The 19,664-nt window shown below is 45.2% G+C and overlaps 1 protein-coding gene across 1 annotated transcript in view; it reads left to right on the top strand.

Moving 5' to 3' along the window:
* The window catches only part of ppfia2 (PTPRF interacting protein alpha 2), a 368,545-nt gene that overhangs the window by 290,827 nt on the left and 58,054 nt on the right, over positions 1–19,664 (top strand). Inside the window, exon 22 of the mRNA XM_086009289.1 lies at positions 16,605–16,631. Within this exon, the coding sequence (XP_085865415.1) occupies positions 16,605–16,631 (27 nt within the window). The remainder of the gene's footprint in view (positions 1–16,604; positions 16,632–19,664) is intronic.

Genomic DNA, 19,664 nt, shown 5'->3' with positions numbered 1-19,664 from the left:
AACAATATTTTAGTGCATTACAGAAAAGGAACATTAAACTAAATAGTTTATAGGTGTAATAATTCATGGGACTATTTATTAAAAACCAGCAAGAGCTGGACATCTGAAACAGAAAATGAAAATGTTGGAAACAAACAGCAAGTATGTCAGCATCTGTGACGAGAACAGTTAAGTTAACATTCTGATGAAAGACCGTAGGTTGAATCATTTACTTGTTCTCTGTACAGATGTTGACTGAACTGCCATGTATGTGCAGCATTTTCTGTTTTTGTTAATAATTCAAAGGGGTTCAATTTACTGTGGTAGCACACTGCTTAACATGGTTGCATAACATTTATTTATGCAAGTTTTAATATCGTCACTTTAATGGTTTAACAATTGTGTTAAAGTAACACATAAAGGAATATTATGTGAACCAATGCACTAGCAAACAAAATTACGCCTCCAAACTCCGTCTACATACAAACATCACTACTCACAGCTTGATCTTCAAAAAAACTGAAAGTCTGTCACAGGAAAATATAACCTTAACTTGTGTTATCACTGCATACCAATGATTTTCTACCAGAGTGGAATCAAATGCAGACGCACAAGACAAGCCACTGCATAAATTTAAAATCTAGTTAAAAGCAATGTGTAAAGATAATTTAAATGAGCCTCTACATATATGTGTGCATGCACACAAGAACACCTTACTTAATGTTTGCTAATACTGTATGTAGCTTCAGTATCTATTTCATTATATTCATGCTCCATTTTAAATATTATTAGATCTTATAAAAAGTAGACTATGGATATAATTCTGTTTCCAATATTTAACACATCTTTAATATATTTATATGAGATAAATTGAAGGTATCTAAAGAGTGCTACTGAGTTGTCTGAGCACAGGTGAGCTAGTCTTTTTTTTGCATGAGTAAAAGAACGTTTAAAACTCTTTTTCACAACATTTTGTTTAAGCTATGGGAGAGGATGTCCCTGAAATCTTGATTGCTTCACAGCTGTGTAAGAATGCTACTGGACTTTAAACGGAGAATGTAACAAAACACTATGGCCCTGAAATTCTGAAGGGTTCTCCTAGTATCCCAGCAGGAGCCCAACAGAACCTCCAGGGAAATAAAGTAAACAATTGAAAACAGCCATTTATCCCAGTTCTCTGGGAGTTCTGCCAGTCTCCTACTGAGGTACCCCGCAAAATTTCAGGGCCGATACCACAAGAGGCCAATATAGAGAAGTAAAATGCATTGTACAATATTTCACCAATTAACACAAACATACTGGTACAATATAAATGTTTAAAATTTTACATTGTATATAACACTAGAAATTATTGTTAATTATGTTATTATGGAAACATATCAACTTTCTCTCTCCTATTTTGATGGAGGTTTTTACCCATTTATTTTAAATGAGTTAAAGCTTCCAGTAAAATTATAGAGAAAAATTTGATATGACAGATTTAAAGATAAATGTGATTACATTGTCGACAGTGATTTCCTGATTACAATAACCATACGAGAAAGGTACAGTGAATGGGATTCATCTAATTTTATGTGATAGTGGAATTCCGATACACAAATCATATATGTAATCTCAGACTTGGAATTTCATTCAAATATATTATATTAATAAATGAGGATTAGTTCAAAGTACTCCCTCTTCTTTTCATCAAAAAGGCTAGTTTCCCTAAAGGTAGCAGTTTTGTCAGGTTTACTTAATCTGCATTTGAATATCAATTGGGCTAATCCAGTTTTAAAAAAATAATTCTTCCAGCTACCAGAGGTCCAAGTCTGATAAACTGTTTATTTCAAAAGACATGTTTTTGGGCAAGTAGTGTTTCAGACTTGGTATCCTAGGTGTTCAACTTTTTTGGAGTAGTGGGCTGATCAAATTAAGGGAGCAGTTGTACTATCGGGCAGCATTTCCATGTGGGTTCTCACAATCTCCCTCCATAACTTTAGAGGAAGATTGGTGGCACCCCAGGGAAACAGCATAACTTGGTTTTTGTTGATCTTCTGCTGAAGTTACAGAGGGAAATCAGGAGAACCTGCGCAGAAATCCCAGGCACATAATTTTAATGTGAGTGCAGAGTGAAACCCCTTTGTCTCCGATGGAAAATTGTTCTCTCCTCCATTTCAGCTTCTTTCATTTCAATCTCTCTGCCATCACTTCTGTCTCTTTTTCTTCTCCCTAATTTCAGTGTCTCCTTTTCACTTGTATATGTCTATGTCTCTATTCCTTCACTTCAGTCTTTCTCCACAGTTTTTTCTGTCTTTCCTTCACTGCCTTCGCTACTTTCTCTCTCCTCTCTACTCTTTTCGCTTTCCTTTTCTTCTTTTCTGTTTTTACCACTGTCTCTTTGTCACTACATCAATGGGGCCTGCATCATGGCACTCTTTGAAGAAGAGCAGGGGAGTCTCCTGGTATCTTGTCCAATATTTATCCCTCAATCAACACCACTGGTCATTTATCTAATTGTGGGATCTTGCTGTGCACAAGATTGGTGTCATGTTTATCTACCTGACTGCACTTCAAAAGTAACTCATCGGTTGTTAAGCATTTTGGGCATCTTGAGGACATGAAAGGTTCTATATAAATGCAAGTTCTTTCTTCTTTCTAATAGCACTACCGGGAGCATGAGTTGCAAATCAATCCAATGCATTCCTGCTGCCAAAATTTGTACTAATACTTGTGATTTTTTTTTCATAATTCCAACACACCCACTGTCAGATCAGCAATCAAAACGTGAAGCTCCATGGCCAAATTTGCTCCATTGGGCATGGGTTGGACACCCTCGTCCTAGAACATTCAAAGACCCAAAGACTTATGACTTTAATTTTAATTAATCAATCTGACCAACTCCATCCAGAAGTCCTTTAGTGTATCCCCCGCATAAAGGTTACTCTGATACCATCAGCACATACTAGAGGATCAGTGTTCTCTAAAAGCCAATGTACTACTGTAGATATATATCCAGTCATCCTAGATGATAATGTCATTAAAGTCACTCAAGATGTAATTATATGATTGTGTTAGAGTCATAGGGCTGGATTTTACCAGCCCTGAGGAGGCGGGTTTGAAGGCGGGTCAGGTGTAAAACTTTGAAAAAATGACGGCGGGTTCTGCTCCCGCCGTCAACCTGCCTCTGTGCAACTTTGCCAGAGGCGGGCTTGCAGAGTTCGTTTCAGTTGCACCTCCAAGCAGCGGGATAGGCCCTTAAGGCACTTAACTACTACTTAAGGACCTCTATAATGCCATTTTGAGAGGCCTTTCACATTTTCCCACATTTCCAGCATGCTGCACGTCTCCCCTGAAACACACTAGCTATTCCTGTCGGGTTCACAAGTGGCTGGCTTCCTAACAGCTGCAGCTCCACCATAAAAACGGAGTTTCCAACAAGGATCAGTTGCAGGTGGCAGAACTTTGTTTTCTCAGGTCTTGGAGAACTTTTTGCAGGTCTACTGATTTTGGAAGTGGTGAAGCTGAGATCCATCTCCACTGTGACCTCCGGGGAAAACCCTCTCACTACATTGACTGAGCGCTTCCTCAACTGAGGTATCTACCAGCAGCATGGGAACCATTTATTTCCTTTCATCCTGGACCTCATATTCGGACAAAGAGCAGCCGTGGCAGCAGCAGAACCAGGAACAACAACAGCAGCAACAACAAGAGCGCCAACCTGCTGCTCACCCACCTGATGGTGCACAGGGCAGAAGGCGCCAGTGCAGGGAAGCACGTCGCCGCAGGAGATACCCCCAAAACAGGGTTTATAGGATGAGGATGAGCTTCCTCAACATGAATGAGCAGCAGTGCCAAAGGAGGCTGAGACTTTCGCGAGAGGTAGTGGGTGACATCTGCGCAATGCTGCACCAACACCTGCATCTGTGCGGGTGCTGAGACGCCCATCTCAGTTGGGTGAGCACTCTGGTGGGGCTCTGACTGAGGGCTCTGCAGTGGCATGGGAGTGTGAGCACTTGCAGAGGAGCCCCCACTTCTTTGTTGTCTGCCACCAACATCCCTCTAATGGATCAGCCCCACTTCAGTGCTAGCAAGTGGCTTGACAGCACCTTGCTGCACATCAGGGGGGCCATGAGGACCTGTATCTGCACTGGCAGTCCTACTCCAGAGGACTTCCATGAAGGTCTGGTTTCTCTGATCATCTGATCAATAGCTGCCCATCGCTCCTCCAGAGATGTCAGTCTATTCTGAACAATCACCATGTTTTCAACACTCTGCGACTTAGCTCCTCCATGGCCGTAACCATCCTCTCCTCTACCATAGCCATCCTTTCCACGGAGGTAGCCATCCTTTCCACGGAGGTTGCCATCCTTTCTGCGGTGATGCCTTCATGTGCCAATGCCTCCACAAAGGCTCTGCTCATGTTAACATTGGACTCGTCCATCCTCTGCACACTCACAGTGACCCTGGAGACAAAACCTGCCAGAGACTCCTGCACCTCTTCCTGGAGTTCCAGCACTGCTCTCTTTCTGGATGGACCCGGAGGCACAGGGTCCAGATGCAGCTGAGCAGAGCTGGGAGCGCCCTATGGCTTCCAACAAGGACTCTCCACTGCTGTCCCTGTCTCCACTATCTGCTGATGCTCACTTGTGAGCTGTGTTACAACAGGTGACAACGCTACTCTATGTCCCGAAGGTCCCGCCGAGGTGTGCATTTCTGCGCTGGTGCTGGGTGTGCTGAATTCTGCTGATACTGCGCCCTCAGAGGTTGAAGGACTCTGAGGAATCTTCTGGCTCCGGCTCTTCCTCCTGGACAGTGGGGAGGGAGGCTATCGATGGTCCTGTGGGGGAGTAAAGGCATGAGTTAGACATGTGATATTAATGTAGCATGCACATAGACTTGTGCAGATGATCATAAGTCAATATGTATGAGCATCAGAAGCCATATCAGTCACTCATGCAATGTAAATGAGAGGGATGCAAAACTATTCTGTCACCAGCTTGCTCTGATGCGCCCATCTGTCCGTCCCCCACTTCCACATCCTCCTCGGCTCCAACGATCTCTAGGGCCGCCTCCTCAGCGCTGGTGAGCTGGGCTATTGAGGGTGGCCCTCCTCCTGTCTTCGCCCTTTCCCTCGTATTGTAGGCTCTCTTTTCCTGCAATGAGGGACACAAGTGGAGTTTGAATGAGAATGATGGAGTGAGTGTAGATAATCCATACCATAGATGCTTAGAAGGACACAAAGATGGATTGAGGTCCCAATACTAAGGGCTCTCCCTGTGTGTTGTTAGTTGTTGTCATAGCATAACAGTGATAGGGATTGTGAGGGCAGCATAATCGAATAGTGAAGTGATTGTGCACATAGAGAGAGAGGGAATGGTTAAGGGTGCAAGGGATGTAAGGGTAAAGTGGGATGTTTTGGAATAGGTTGACAATGCAGAGTGATGGTGCTGAGAGGAGATGGGGAGCAGAGTTAGGGTAAAGGTGATGCTATACTCACTTTGCCTTTTCGGACAAGGTCATGAACCTCTTTCGGCACTGCAGCCAGGTTCTGCTGCACATTGATCTGGAACTGACCTCCTGAGCAAGTTGCAGCCACACAGCTTTGGTCTGCTGGGGAGGTTTTTTCCTCCCAGAGGATGGAAACAGCACCTCCTTTTGTGCTCTGGCTCCCTCTGCCAGTGCATGGAGGGAGTCATCATCAAACTGTGGTGATGTCTTGGGCCTTGAAGTAGACATTTCACGAGCTCCAAACACTTTGAAGAGAAGCAATCACAAGTGTAGGGGCTGAAAATGAAACAAGGCTGCTTGGAGCCCTTAAATGCAGCTGGAGAAATGACATCATCAGAGACGAGTTTCAGACCCAAAAAACTAATTGGGCCAGGGGTGCGCACACGCTGGGAATCAATTGCCCAATTAGGGCAAAATAGATAAATTATCCCGCCTAACAGCGGAGGCAGGGCAAAATAGATAAATTATCCACCTGACCCGCCCCCAACCCGCTACCAATGGTAAAATCCAATGGCACAGAAGGAGGCCATTCAGCCCATCAAGTCCATACCGGTTCTCTAGAGCAATCCAGTCAGTCTCATTCCCCCGCTCTATCCCTGTAGCCCTGCAAGTTTATTTCCCTCACGTGCCTATCCAGTCTCCCCTTGAAAACATTGAGTGTCTCCGCTTCCACCACTTCCATCAGCAGCGAGTTCCAGGTCCTCACAACTTGCTGTGTAAAGAAGTTTCCCCTCACATCCCCCTGTATCTCTTGCCCAAAACCTTAAATCTGTGTCCCCTAGTCCTTGTACCATCAACTAGTGGGAACAGCCTTTCCCCGTCTAGCCTATCCAAACCAGTCATAATCGTGTACACCTCTATCAAATCACCCCTCAACCTCCTTTGCTCTAATGAAAGCAAATCCAGCTTCTCCAACCTGTCCTTGTAGCTAAGATCCCCCAGCCCTGGAATGATTCTGGTAAATCTCCACTGCACCCTCTCAAGGGCCTTCATATCTATCCTTCCTAAAGTGTGGTGACCAGAACTGGACGCAATACTCCAGTTGTGGCCTAACCAGCGCTTTATAAAGGTGCAGCATAACTTCTCTACTTTTGTACTCAATACCTCTTTTTATGAAGCCCAAGATCCCATATGCTTTGCTAACTACTCTCTCAACATGTCCCGCCGCCACCTTTAGGGACCTATGCATATTAACTCCCAGGTCCCCCTGTCCCTGCACACGCTTTAAAACTGTGCCATTAAGTGTATTTTGCCTCTCCCTGTTCCTTCTGCCAAAATGCATCACCTCACACTTCTCTTTATTAAATTCCATCTGCCACTTGTCTGCCCATTCTGCTAGCCTTTCTATGTCCCGTTGCAGTCGATTGGTATCAACCTCACTGTTTGCCACACCCCCAAGTTTGGTGTCATCGGCAAATTTAGAAATTCTACTCTGTATTCCAATATCCAGGTCATTTATATATATCAAAAAAAGCAGTGGCCCACAGAACTGACCCTTGGGAAACACCACTGCCTCCCATCCTCCAGTCTGAAAAACAGCCATTTACCACAACTCGCTGTTTTCTGATTATTATACTGAACATTTAGGGTGAGAAGTTCAGTAGCGTCCAGGAAGGGGCACTAACTTTTGAGAAGTTGGAAATTTAGTGCCAGGTGCTAATCAATTTCGCTGCCTGCTAAATTCAGTCTCAGCACTCAAAGAATGCAGGGGAGCACTAAATCAGGCGTTAATGGCATTGGCATTAGGCTACAAGCGATAATGAATATGAAGTGTTGTGCAGGGGTCCCCTGTGACCATCCCCCTCTCAAACAGATATACCACTTTGGATATTGTTGAGGGAGATGGCGTATCGGGGGAAGGCAGCAGCAGCCAACTTCCTGACACCATGGATGGTTCTGCTGCAAAGGACGGGAGGAAAGAGTGGGAGAGCTATAGTGATAGGTGATTCTATTGTAAGGGGAATAGATAGGCGTTTCTGCGGCCGCAAACGAGATTCCAGGATGATATGTTGCCTCCCTGGTGCAAGGGTCAAGGATGTCTCGGAGCGGCTACAGAGCATTTTGGAAGGGGAGGGTGAACAGCCAGTTGGCGTGGTGCATATAGGTACCAATGATATAGGAAAAAACCGGGATGAGGTCCTAAAAGTTGAATATAGGGAGTTAGGAGGTAAATTAAAAAATAGGACCTCAAAGCTAGTAATCTCAGGATTGCTACCAGTGCCATGTGCTAGTCAGAGTAGAAATAGAAGGATATTTCAGATGAATACGTGGCTAGAGGAATGGTGCAAGGGGGAGAGATTCAAATTCCTGGGACATTGGAACCGGTTCTGGGGGAGGTGGGACCAGTACAAAATGGACGGTTTGCACCTGGGCAGGACTGGGACCAATGTCCTAGGGGGAGTGTTTGCTAGTGCTGTGGGGGAGGGTTTAAACTAAAATGGCAGGGGGTTGGGAACCTGTGCAGGGAGACAGAGGAAAGGGAAACAAGGATAGAAGCAAAAGACAGGAAGGAAAAAAGCTAAAGTGGCAGTCAGAGAAACCAAGGGTTTAAATCAAACATGGCCACAGTAAATAATAATTCTAAAAGGTCTCAGAGTCTAATAAACAAGCCTGAAGGCTTTGCATCTTAATGCAAGGAGCATTCGTAATAAGGTGGATGAATTAGCTGCACAAATAGATGTAAACGGATATGATATGATTGGGATTACGGAAACATGGCTCCAAGGTGACCAAGGCTGAGAACTCAACATCCAGGGGTATTCAATATTCAGGAAAGACAGGCAAAAAGGAAAAGGAGGTGGGGTAGCATTGCTGGTTAAAGAGGAGATTAACACAATTGTAAGAAAGGATATTAGCTCTGATGATGTGGAATTTGTATGCATAGAGCTGAGAAATACCAAGGGGCAGAAAACGTTAGTGGGAGTTTTATACAGATCCCCAACAGTAATGCGGAGGTTGGGGATGGCATTAAATGGGAACTTAGAGATGCGTGCAATAAGGGCACAGCAGTTATCATGGGTGACTTTAATCTACATATAGATTCGGCTAACCAAATTAGTAACAATACTGTGGAGGAGGAATTCCTGGAGTGTATACGGGATGGTTTCCTGGACCAATATGTCGAGGAACCAACTAGAGATCAGGCCATCTTAGACTGGGTATTATGTAATGAGAAAGGAATAATTAGCAATCTAGTTGTGCGAGGCCCCTTGGGGCGGAGCGATCATAATATGATAGAATTCTTCATTAAGATGGAGAGTGAAGTATTTGACTCAGAGACCAGGGTCCTGAATTTAAATAAAGGAAACTATGATGGTATGAGGTGTGAGTTGGGTAGGATTGATTGGGGAATGTTACTCAAAGGGTTGACGGTGGATAGGCAATGACAAACATTTAAAGATCACATGGATGGACGACAGAATTTGTTCATCCCTGTTTGGCATCAAAGTAAAACAAAAAGGGTGACTCAACCGTGGCTAACAAGGGAAATTAGGGATAGCAAAAGATCCAAGGAGAGGACATATAAATTGGCCAGAAAAAGCAGCAAACCTGAGGATTGGGAGCAGTTTAGGATTCAGCAAAGGAGGACAAAGGGATTAATTAAGAGGGGGAAAATAAAATATGAGAGTAAGCTTGCAGGGAACATAAAAACTAATTGTAAAAGCTTCTATAAATATGTGAAGAGAAAAAGATTGGTGAAGTCAAGCGTAGGTCCCTTGCAGTCAGAATCAGGGGAATTTATAATGGGGAACAAAGAAATGGCAGACCAATTAAATACATACTTTGGTTCTGTTTTCACAAAGGAGGACACAAATAACCTCCCAGAGATGTCGGGGAATATAGGGTCTAATGAGAGGGAGGAACTGAATGAAATCAGTATTTGTAGGGAAATGGTGTTAGAGAAATTGACGGGATTGAAGGCCGATAAATCCCCAGGGCCTGATAATCTACATCCTAGGGTACTTAGGAAGTGGCCCTAGAAATAGTAGATGCATTGCTGGTCATCTTCTGAAATTCTATAGACTCTGGGACAGCTCCCATGGATTGGAGGGTAGCTAATGTTACCCCACTATTCAAAAAAGGTGGTAGAGAGAAAACGGGGAATTATAGACCAGTAATCCTGACATCGGTAGTGGGGAAAATGCTACAGTCCATTATAAAAGATGTAATAGCAGAGCACTTGGAAAACAGTGACAGGATCGGACAAAGTCAACATGGATTTACAAAAGGTAAATCGTGCTTGACTAATCTACTGGAACTTTTTGAGGATGTAACTGGTAGAATAGATAAGGGAGAACCAGTGGATGTGGTGTATTTGGACTTTCAGAAGGCTTTCGATAAGGTCCCGCGTAAGAGATTAGCATGTAAAGTTAAGGCACATGGGATTGGGGGCAAGGTACTGACTTGGATAGAGAACTGGTTGGCAGACAGGAAACAAAGAGTTGGAGTAAACGGGTCTTTTTCCGAGTGGCAGGCAGTGACTAGTGGGGTACTGCAGGATCAGTCCTAGGACCCCAGCTATTCACAATATATATTAATGATCTAGACGAGGGAACTAGATGTAATATCTCTAAGTTTGCAGACGACACAAAGCTGGGTGGCATGTGTGCTGTGAGGAGGATGCTGAGAATCTCCAGTATGATTTGGACAGGTTGGGTGATTGGGCAGATGCATGGCAGATGCAGTATAATGTGGATAAGTGCGAGGTTATCCACTTTGGTGGCAAAAACAGGAAGGCAGATTATTATCTGAACGGTAATAGATTGGGAGAAGGGGAAGTGCAACGAGACCTGGGTGTCCTGGTGCACCAGTCACTGAAGGTAAGCATTGCAGGTGCAGCAGGCAGTTAAGAAGGCAAATGGTATGTTGGCCTTCGTTGCGAGAGGGTTCGAATACAGGAACAAGGATGTCTTGCTGCAATTGTACAGGGCCTTGGTGAGACCACACCTCGAGTATTGTGTGCAGTTTTGGTCGCCTTATCTGAGGAAGGATGTTCTTGCCATGGGGGGAGTGCAGCGAAGATTCACCAGCCTGATACCTGGGATGGCAGGAATGACGTATGAGGAGAGATTGGGTCGATTGGGCTTATACTCACTGGAGAGGGGACCTCATTGAAACTTATAAAATTCTTACAGGACTAGACAGACTAGATGCAGGAAGGATGTTCCCGATGGTCGTGGATTCCAGAACCAGGGGTCACAGTCTAAGGATAAGGAGTAAGCCATTTAGGACAGAGATGAGGAGGAATTTCTTCACCCAGAGAGTGGTGAACCTGTGGAATTCTCTACCACAGAAGGCAGTTGAGGCCAATTCATTAAATATATTCAAGAAGGAGTTAGATATATTTCTTAAGGCTAAAGGGATCAAGGGATATGGGGAGAAGGCAGGGACAGGGTACTGAGTTTGGATGATCAGCCATGATCTCATTGAATGGCGGCGCAGGCTCGAGGGGCCGAATGGCCTACTCCTGCTCCTATCTTCTATGTTTCTATATAATCGGAAGTGAGCATTGGTGCAGGTACCTTCCAGCCATTAAAGGGGAGGGTCACTGGAGTCTACACACCAGCCCCCAATAATTCGGGGAGTGCAGAACTGCGATATGCTGTGAGATAAAATGCAAAGTGCTTTGACGACCTGCAACACTCCGGGACTAAGCAGCCTTTATTTGGCTACAGATACATCCTGCGCTCTCTGCCACTCATAACTGACCTTTGGAATGAAAGTTCCTTGACAGCTGGGACGCATCCTTTTAAATAGCGGCCTGCCAGCTGCCAGCCGGCTGGTTCATGCCTCCGCTCCCTGGCACTGTTGGCGCACAGCGGTAAGGCAGGGGGTGCTACTGAAGTTTGCAGATTGGGTGCCCAGCGAGCATTGCACACTCGCTGACGTCACAATCTGCATGGCGAAAGGAACTGAAGCGCTAACCGGCGAATTTGTTGTACAGCGCAGGATTCACCCTGCCGCGGCACTACTGCCTGACCATCCCATTAGTTCCCCCGCCAGGTGCTACTGCCTGAGAGCCCCGTTATCACCCCTGCAAGATGCTAACTGGGGGTGCTAACCTACTGAATTTCACCCCCTTATTTCTGTAAAATACTATTTCATAAGTCAGAATCAACCAATTTTAAAATGTTGAAAATTATAGGAAATTTGAATTATGCCTTACTGCTGCAGCTACAGTGTACTTCAATTACTAGTATCTAATTAGTTGATCACCAGGAATCTAAAAGCAAAATACTGTCGATGCTGGAAATCTGAAATAAAAACAGAAAATACTGGAAATACTCAGCAGGTCAGGCAGCATCTGTGAAGAGAGAAACAAAGTTAACGTTTCAGGTCGATGTCCTTTAAGGTGACCTGAAATGTTAACCGTTTCTCTCTCCACAGATGCTGCCTGACCTGCTGAGTATTTCCAGCAATTTCTGCTTTTATACCCGGAATCTAAAATTCATCTTGATTGTTCTGCATTGACATAACTCAATGTTACGAGTAAGATGCTGGATCATAAGAGTGTACAAATTTGTAATAGAGATCAAAGTCATCATCATTCTTTTCCCTCTGTAAGATGTTAGTGTTCACTCTAAGTCTCTTGCCTCCCCCAGAGTGATAATATAATTAATGGCCAGAATTTTCTGAGGTTAGAACGGGTGGATTGGCGGCGCGGGGGGAAGTGAAAGTTGCAAAAATGTGAACCCCGACCCCAACCCGCCTCCAAACTGTCCACTTTCACCTTTAACTCAGGAGGGATGGGGGATGGGGGTGGGCTGCCAACCCGCTGCCAGGAGGCTGATTGGCAATTTAAATATTATAATGAGGCCTGAAGCCTCTACTTTAACCTGAAAGCGGCCGGGGATCCCGGTGCTCGGGTTCCTGGTAACTGCAACAAGGCGGCATCAGACTCGAGGAGCAACCCTTGTGGGCCGGGAGGAGCAGGATTGCTTCCTCCCTGCCCCCCAAGCTCCCCCACCATCAGCCTGGCCCTCCCTGTGGCTTCCTTCTCCGCGTTCCCCGCATGACTGGAAGCCAACCTGTCAATCAGGCTGACATCTGGGCGGGGAACCCGCCGCTGACGTTGCACGCACGCTGTGGAGTTGAACCAAAAGGCATTTGACAAGGTGCCACACAAAAGATTATTGCTCAAGATAAAAAATCACGGGATTGGGGGTAATATTCTGGTGTGGGTGGAGGATTGGCTCTCTAACAGAAAGCAGAGAGTTGGGATAAATGGTTCGTTCTCAGACTGGCAACCAGTAACTAGTGGTGTTCCGCAGGGGTCAGTGCTGGGACCCCAACTCTTTACAATCTATATTAACGATTTGGAGGAGGGGACCGAGTGTAACATATCAAAGTTTGCAGATGATACAAAGATGGGATGGAAAGTAGTGAGTGAGGAGGACATAAAAAACCTGCAAAGGGACATAGACAGGCTAAGTAAGTGGGCAGAGATTTGGCAGATGGAATACAATACTAGAAAGTGTGAGGTTATGCACTTTGGCAGGAAAAATCATAGAGCAAGTTATTATCTTAATGGCAAGAAACTGGAAAGTACTGTAGTACAATGGGATCTGGGGGTCCTGGTGCACGAAACTCAAAAAGTTAGTATGCAGGTGCAGCAAGTGATCAAGAAGGCCAATGGAATGTTGGCTTTTATTGCTAGGGGGATAGAATATAAAAACAGGGAGGTAGTGCTGCAGTTGTACAAGGTATTGGTGAGACCGCACCTGGAATGCTGCGTACAGTTTTGGTGTCCATACTTAAGAAAAGACATACTTGCTCTCGAGTCAGTACAAAGAAGGTTCACTCGGTTAATCCCGGGGATGAGGGGGTGGTCATATGAGGAGAGGTTGAGTAGATTGGGACTCTACTCATTGGAGTTCAGAAGAATGAGAGGCGATCTTATTGAAACATATAAGATTGTGAAGGGGCTTGATCGGGTGGATGCGGTGAGGATGTTCCCAATGATGGGTGAAACTAGAACTAGGGGGCATAATCTTAGAATAAGGGGCTGCTCTTTCAAAACTGAGATGAGGAGAAACTTCTTCACTCAGAGGGTGGTAGGTTTGTGGAATTTGCTGCCCCAGAAAGCTGTGGAAGCTACATCATTAAATAAATTTAAAACAGAAATAGATAGTTTCCTAGAAGTAAAGGGAATTAAGGGTTACGGGGAGCGGGCAGGAAATTGGACATGAGTCTAGGTTCGGAATGGTCATGGCCCTGTGGGTAGTGGAGCGGGCCCAGGGGCCGTGTAGCCTGGTTCTGCTCCTACTGTGTTCTAATTCTGTGTTAGATTTCAGGAGATGGTTTTATTCCTGTTCCTGGCTGGGGTGGAGATCGCCTTTACAGAAGGTAAGTACTGTAGAAAATATAGGGACAGAGTGATCTCCTGGACGAGTTTCGATCGCTAGATGGGTCGGAGAGGAATTTCCCAGATTTTTTTCTCCCAAACTATTGGGTTTTTACCTGGTTTTTCGCCTCTCCCAGGAGATCACATGGGTTCGGGTGGATGGAGAGTGATAGAAGATTTGAGGTTAAGATCAGATCACCCATGATCTTATTGAATGGTGGAGTAGGCTCGAGGGGCTGATTGGCCTACTCCTGCTCCTATTTCTTATGCTCTTATGTTCTATTGCGCTAAAAATTTGTTATAGCATCTAGACTGCACACATAATTTGTCCTCACTCCTCATTAAAATGATTGGAGCTGTAAATCTAATCTAAAAACCCAAGCTCATTGGCGTTACACTGAAAAGATGGACCAATATCAGGTGTAGTCTAAATGCAAGTAATGATTGCCACAGGCTTTTTACACTGCTTAAAGGGGAGGACCATTGATGCTGCAGCACCTCATTCTCAGCATTGTTGGGTGTACAGCTGCCTCAACAACCATAAGAAGGACAAAGAGAAGGAGCACGTATTTACAAATGCTAATGGCAGATTGCCACCCCAGGGAGAGAACCCGGGGTTTTTCCCAGGAAGCTTTAGAGATATTGTTTTAGCGGTGGAGAGAAGGCAGGTGGTTCTGTACCAACTGGCAAGAGGCCCTTGCCACATGCCTGATGGACTATGTGGAGGGAGGTGGCACACCCACGTCCCACACCCAGTGCAGGATGAAGTTTAACCAGCTCACACAGGTGGTCAGGGTGAGTGAAGGCTTCAACAAATGCTACATACCACCATTTGTACCACAAGCTTCACACACTGCTCAATGTACCACAGCCCCAGCACTCATCCACCAACAATCTGTACATAGCAACACTCACACCCACATCTCACACCTTGCATACAATGACAGCTATTCAACTATGGCAGGCACAAGGGTCATTCATTATTAGAATTTATTTGATATGTGTGATATGTTTATAGATAAATTTATCAATGGTGTTTTGAATATTTCTCATTTCACCTTTGCACCCACTAGGGTGCTGTGATACACCATGAGACAGGGATTGTATGATGGGGATGTGGTGAGCTACGGAGATCTGGGGTTTCATTCATGTGAATCAGAGTCTGATGAGCCGGTCATGGACAGCCCGTCCAGAAGGCCGATTGTCTCGCTGCCTCCGCCCGCCCACCTGTTCCTCCTCCTACTCGTCCACTTCTTCCTCGTCCTCCTCTGCCTCCTTCTCTTTCTCCTCCTTGTCCTCATCCTCCTCTGCCTCATCCTCCTCCTCCTCTTCCTCCTCCCCTCATCCTCTTATTCCTCATCCTTGTCCTCCTCTGCCTTGTCATCCTCCTGAGCTAATGCCACAATCCCGCTGTCCCCATGACTGTGAGGAAGTGTTGTGAGTAGAAGCCTTTAACAAATAATGAGTGACTTCTGCACTTGAATGAACATTCCCTGTCACCAAAAAATCTTGAAATAACTAAAGAGAACTGTTTAATTGCAGGAAGTAGCAAACAGGCACTGAAACTGCTAAACCCTGTCAGGTACAACTGATTGGGGATGGTGCCTTTAAATAACACTGCTGCAGCCTGCTTTCTGCTTGTAGGCACCAGCTCTCCCTGTCGTAGTTCTGCGCTGCCGTTAAGGTAAGTGGCTAAATCCAGTTTTGGAGATCGGGCGCCCAGTGAGCGTTGCACACTCACTAACGTCACAATTTCCATGATGGCGAGCTCCCTGGCACTAGGGTTTACCGGCAGTGCTACTGACATGGTGTGCAGTGCTGGAACTGGCATCAGCAGTTGTTACAGCTGTCAAAGGCATTTCAGCGCCATCTCCTGGTGCGAACATGTGGTGCAAGCCACACAAATTTTTCCCCCATTATTTCATAAGTCAGAATTAGCCAATTTTAAAATGTTAACAATGAAAATGATAGGAAATTAGAATTATGCCCTACTGCTTAAAGTTAAAACTCCACAGCGTGCCGGGAAATCCAACCTTCTGGGTTACCCGCCATCTCCCAGGTCCCCCTGCACCGTCCGGGTAAGACCTGGCAAAATCCAGCCCAAATCTCCCACTTGGAAACATACTTACTCATTTATGGCCTCAGTGAAAGAAAATAGTAAATTCTATCTGTTGACAGCCCCAAAAAATTATCAAGCAAATTATGAAAATGATAGTTATTAATATTTTACATGATTCACAGATTCTGAATTCTGAAGTATTTAATTTTACCTTGGGGCCACTTGAAAGCCAATTGGGATAACTCAGACAAAAAACAATTATAGAGAAATGACTGGCAATTTTTGAATACTTCCAGAATGCTGTACAACCTGTCAAGTGATAATTCATGCATGTGTCTTTGTTTTTTACTAGTTTGAATTATCATTCTATGGGGCAGTGAGATTGTTTATTCCCATTGAGTAATATACAGAATGTTGACGGAACATGAGTGTAATATGTGCAAATTAAATATGCTTGTCAGAGCAATGATATAACAGTCATAGCTTAAATACATAATAGCATTTATACAATTTTTTTTTTAATTGAAAAGTACTGTATTTCATTTTGAAAGAACCTTTTAAGTACCGAGACTCAGGTTCACAGCTTGTTTCATTTTAGTTTAACTGCAGTCCTGTATGACTCTTTAGTTCATAAATGCATATTTTAAATACTTTCATTTGAGAATTATATGGCCTGTTAACTCTGCATTTTATTGCTTGATTTTTATTAACTACTTTTTGGCAATCCCTAAGGACTCTGAAGAAGGCAGTTGGGCTCAGGTAATGCATTTTAAAATACATAATTCAGTTTGATGATTTAAGCATCTAAGGAGCTGTGCACTACTCTTTTTCTAGATTATATATAGATGGGCTATCAGCTCTAATTTCAATGCACTTCACATAGAGTAATGGTTTGTTATCTGCATGTGACAAGGAGAAGTGAAAGATATAGGGAACGGTAGCATAATGGTTATGTTACTGGACTAGTAAACCAGAGGCCTAGACTAATGATCCAGAGACGTGAATTTAAATCCCACCAAGGCAGCTGGGGAATTTAAATTCAGTTCATTAAATAAATCTGGAATAAAAAGCTAGTAGCAGTAATGGTGACCATGAAACTATTAGATTGTTGTAAAACCCATCTGGTTCATAAATGTGAACTTACATGGTCTGGCCTATATCTTACTCCAGCCCTACAACAATGTGGTTGACTCTTAACTGCCCTCTGAAATGGCCGAGCAAGCCACCTAGTTATAAACAAACGCTACGAAAAACAATAATATTGGGAGAGCTGTCCCACAGCTAGTCAAGCAACAGCCTGACATAATCATACTCATAGAATCATACCATTCAGCCAATGTCCCAGACGCTTCCATCACCATCCCTGGGTATGTCCTGTCCCACCGGCAGAACAGACCCACCAGAGGTGGCGGCACAGTGATATACAGTCAGGAAGGAGTGGCCCTGGGAGTACTCAACATTAACTCCGGACCCCATGAAGTCTCACGGCTTCAGGTCAAGCATGGGCAAGGAAACCTCCTGCTGATTACCACCTACCACACTCCCTCAGCTCGTGAATCAGTACTCCTTCATGTTGAACACCACTTGGCAGAAGCACTGAGGATAACAAGGGTACAGAATGTATACTGGGTGGGGGACTTCAATTTCCATCACCAAGAGTGGCTCGGTAGCACCACTACTGACCCAGCTGGCCGAGTCCTGAAGGACATAGCTGCCAGTCTGGGCCTGCGACAGGTGGTGAGAGAACCAACATGAGGGAAAAACCTACTTGACCTCGTCCTCACCAATCTACCTGTCGCAGATGCATTTGTCCATGACAGCATTGGTAGCAGTGACCACCGCACAGTCCTTTTGGAGACGAAATACCGTCTTCACACTGAGGACACCCTCCATCGTGTGGTGTGGCATTACCACCATGCTAAATGGGACAGATTCAGAACAGATCTAGCAGCTCAAAACTGGGCATCTATGAGGCACTGTGGGCCATCAGCAGCAGCAGAACTGTATTCCACCACAATCTGTAACTCATGGCCCAGCATATCCCTCATTCTGCCATTACCATCAAACCAGAGGGTCAACCCTGGTTCAATAAGTAGTGTAGAAGAGCATGCCAGGAGCAGCACCAGGTGTACTTAAAAATGTGGTGACAACCTGGGATAGCTGCAACACAGGACTACATGCATGCTAAACAGCGGAGGCAGCATGTTATAGATGGAGCTAAGCAATCCCACAATCAACGAATAAGATCAAAGCTCTGCAGTCCTGCCACATCCAGTCTTGAATGGTAGTGGACAACTAAACAACTAACGGGAGGAGGAGGCCCCAGAATATCCCCATCCTCAATGATGATGGAGCCAAGCACACGAGTGCAAAAGACAACGCTGCAGCATTAGCAACCATCTTCAGCCAGAAGTGCCGAGTGGATGATCCATATTGGCCCCCTCCTGAGGTCCCCACCATCACAGAAGCCAGTCTTCAGCCAATTCTATTCACTCCACGTGATATCAAGAAACGGCTGAGCACACTGGATACAGCAAAGGCTATGGGCCTTGACAACATCCCAGCTATCATGCTGAAGACTTGTGCTCCAGAACTAGCGGTGCCTCTAGCCAAGCTGTTCCAGTGCAGCTACAACACTGGCGTCTCTCCGACAATGTGGCAAACTGCCCAGGTATGTCCTAGCCACAAAAAGCAGGACAAATCCAATCCGGCCAATTACCGCCCCATTAGTCTACTCTCAATCGTCAGCAAAGTGATGGAAGGTGTCCTCGACAGTGCTATCAAGCGGCACTTACTCACCAATAATCTGCTCTCCGATGCTCAGTTTCAGTTCCGCCAGGACCACTTGGCTCTAGACCTTATTACAGTCTTGGTCCAAACATGGACAAAAGAGCTGAATTTCAGAGATGAGGTGAGAGTGACTGCCCTTAACATCAAGGCAATATGTGACCAAGTATGGCATCAAGGAGCCCTAGTAAAATTGAAGTCAATGGGAATCAGGAGGAAAACTCTCCACTGGCTGGAGTCATACCTGGCACAAAGGAAGATGGTTGTAGTTGTTGGAGCACAATCATCTCAGCCCCAGAACATCACTGCAGGAGTTCCTCAGGGCAGTGTCCTCGGCCCAACCATCTTCAGCTGCTTCATCAATGACCTTTCCTCCATCATAAGGTCAGAGGTGGGGATGTTCGCTGGTGACTGCACAGTATTCAGTTCCATTCGCAACTCCTCAGATAATGAAGCTGTCCATGCCCAAATGCAGCAAGACCTGGATGACATTCTGGCTTGGGCTGATAACCCAAGTGGCAAGTAACATTCGCACCACACAAGTGCCAGACAATGACTATCTCCAACAAGTGAGAGTCTAACCACCTCCCCTTGACATTTAATGGCATTACCATCACCAAATCCCCCACCATCAACATCCTGGGGGTCACATTGACCAGAAACTTAACTGGACCAGCCACATAAATACTGTGGCTACAAGAGCAGGTCAGAGGCTGGTTATTCTGTGGCGACTGTCTCACCTCCTGACTCCCCAAAGCCTTTCCACCATCTACAAAGCACAAGTCGGGAGTGTGATGGAATACTCTCCACTTGCCTGGATGAGTGCAGATCCAACAACACTCAAGCAGCTTGAAACTATCCAGGACAAACAGCCTGCTTGATTGGCATCCCATCCACCATCTTAAACATTCACTCCCTGTACCACTGGCACACCATGGCTGCAGTGTGCACCATCTACAAGATGCACTGCAGCAACTCGCCAAGGCTTCTTCGTCAACACCTCCG

The sequence above is a fragment of the Somniosus microcephalus genome, chromosome 16 (genome assembly GCF_052327205.1).
Source record: "Somniosus microcephalus isolate GS21.2 chromosome 16, FLI_Smic_1.0, whole genome shotgun sequence".
NCBI classification, from domain to species: Eukaryota; Metazoa; Chordata; class Chondrichthyes; order Squaliformes; family Somniosidae; genus Somniosus; species Somniosus microcephalus.
This window is presented reverse-complemented; position numbering and strand designations above follow the sequence as displayed.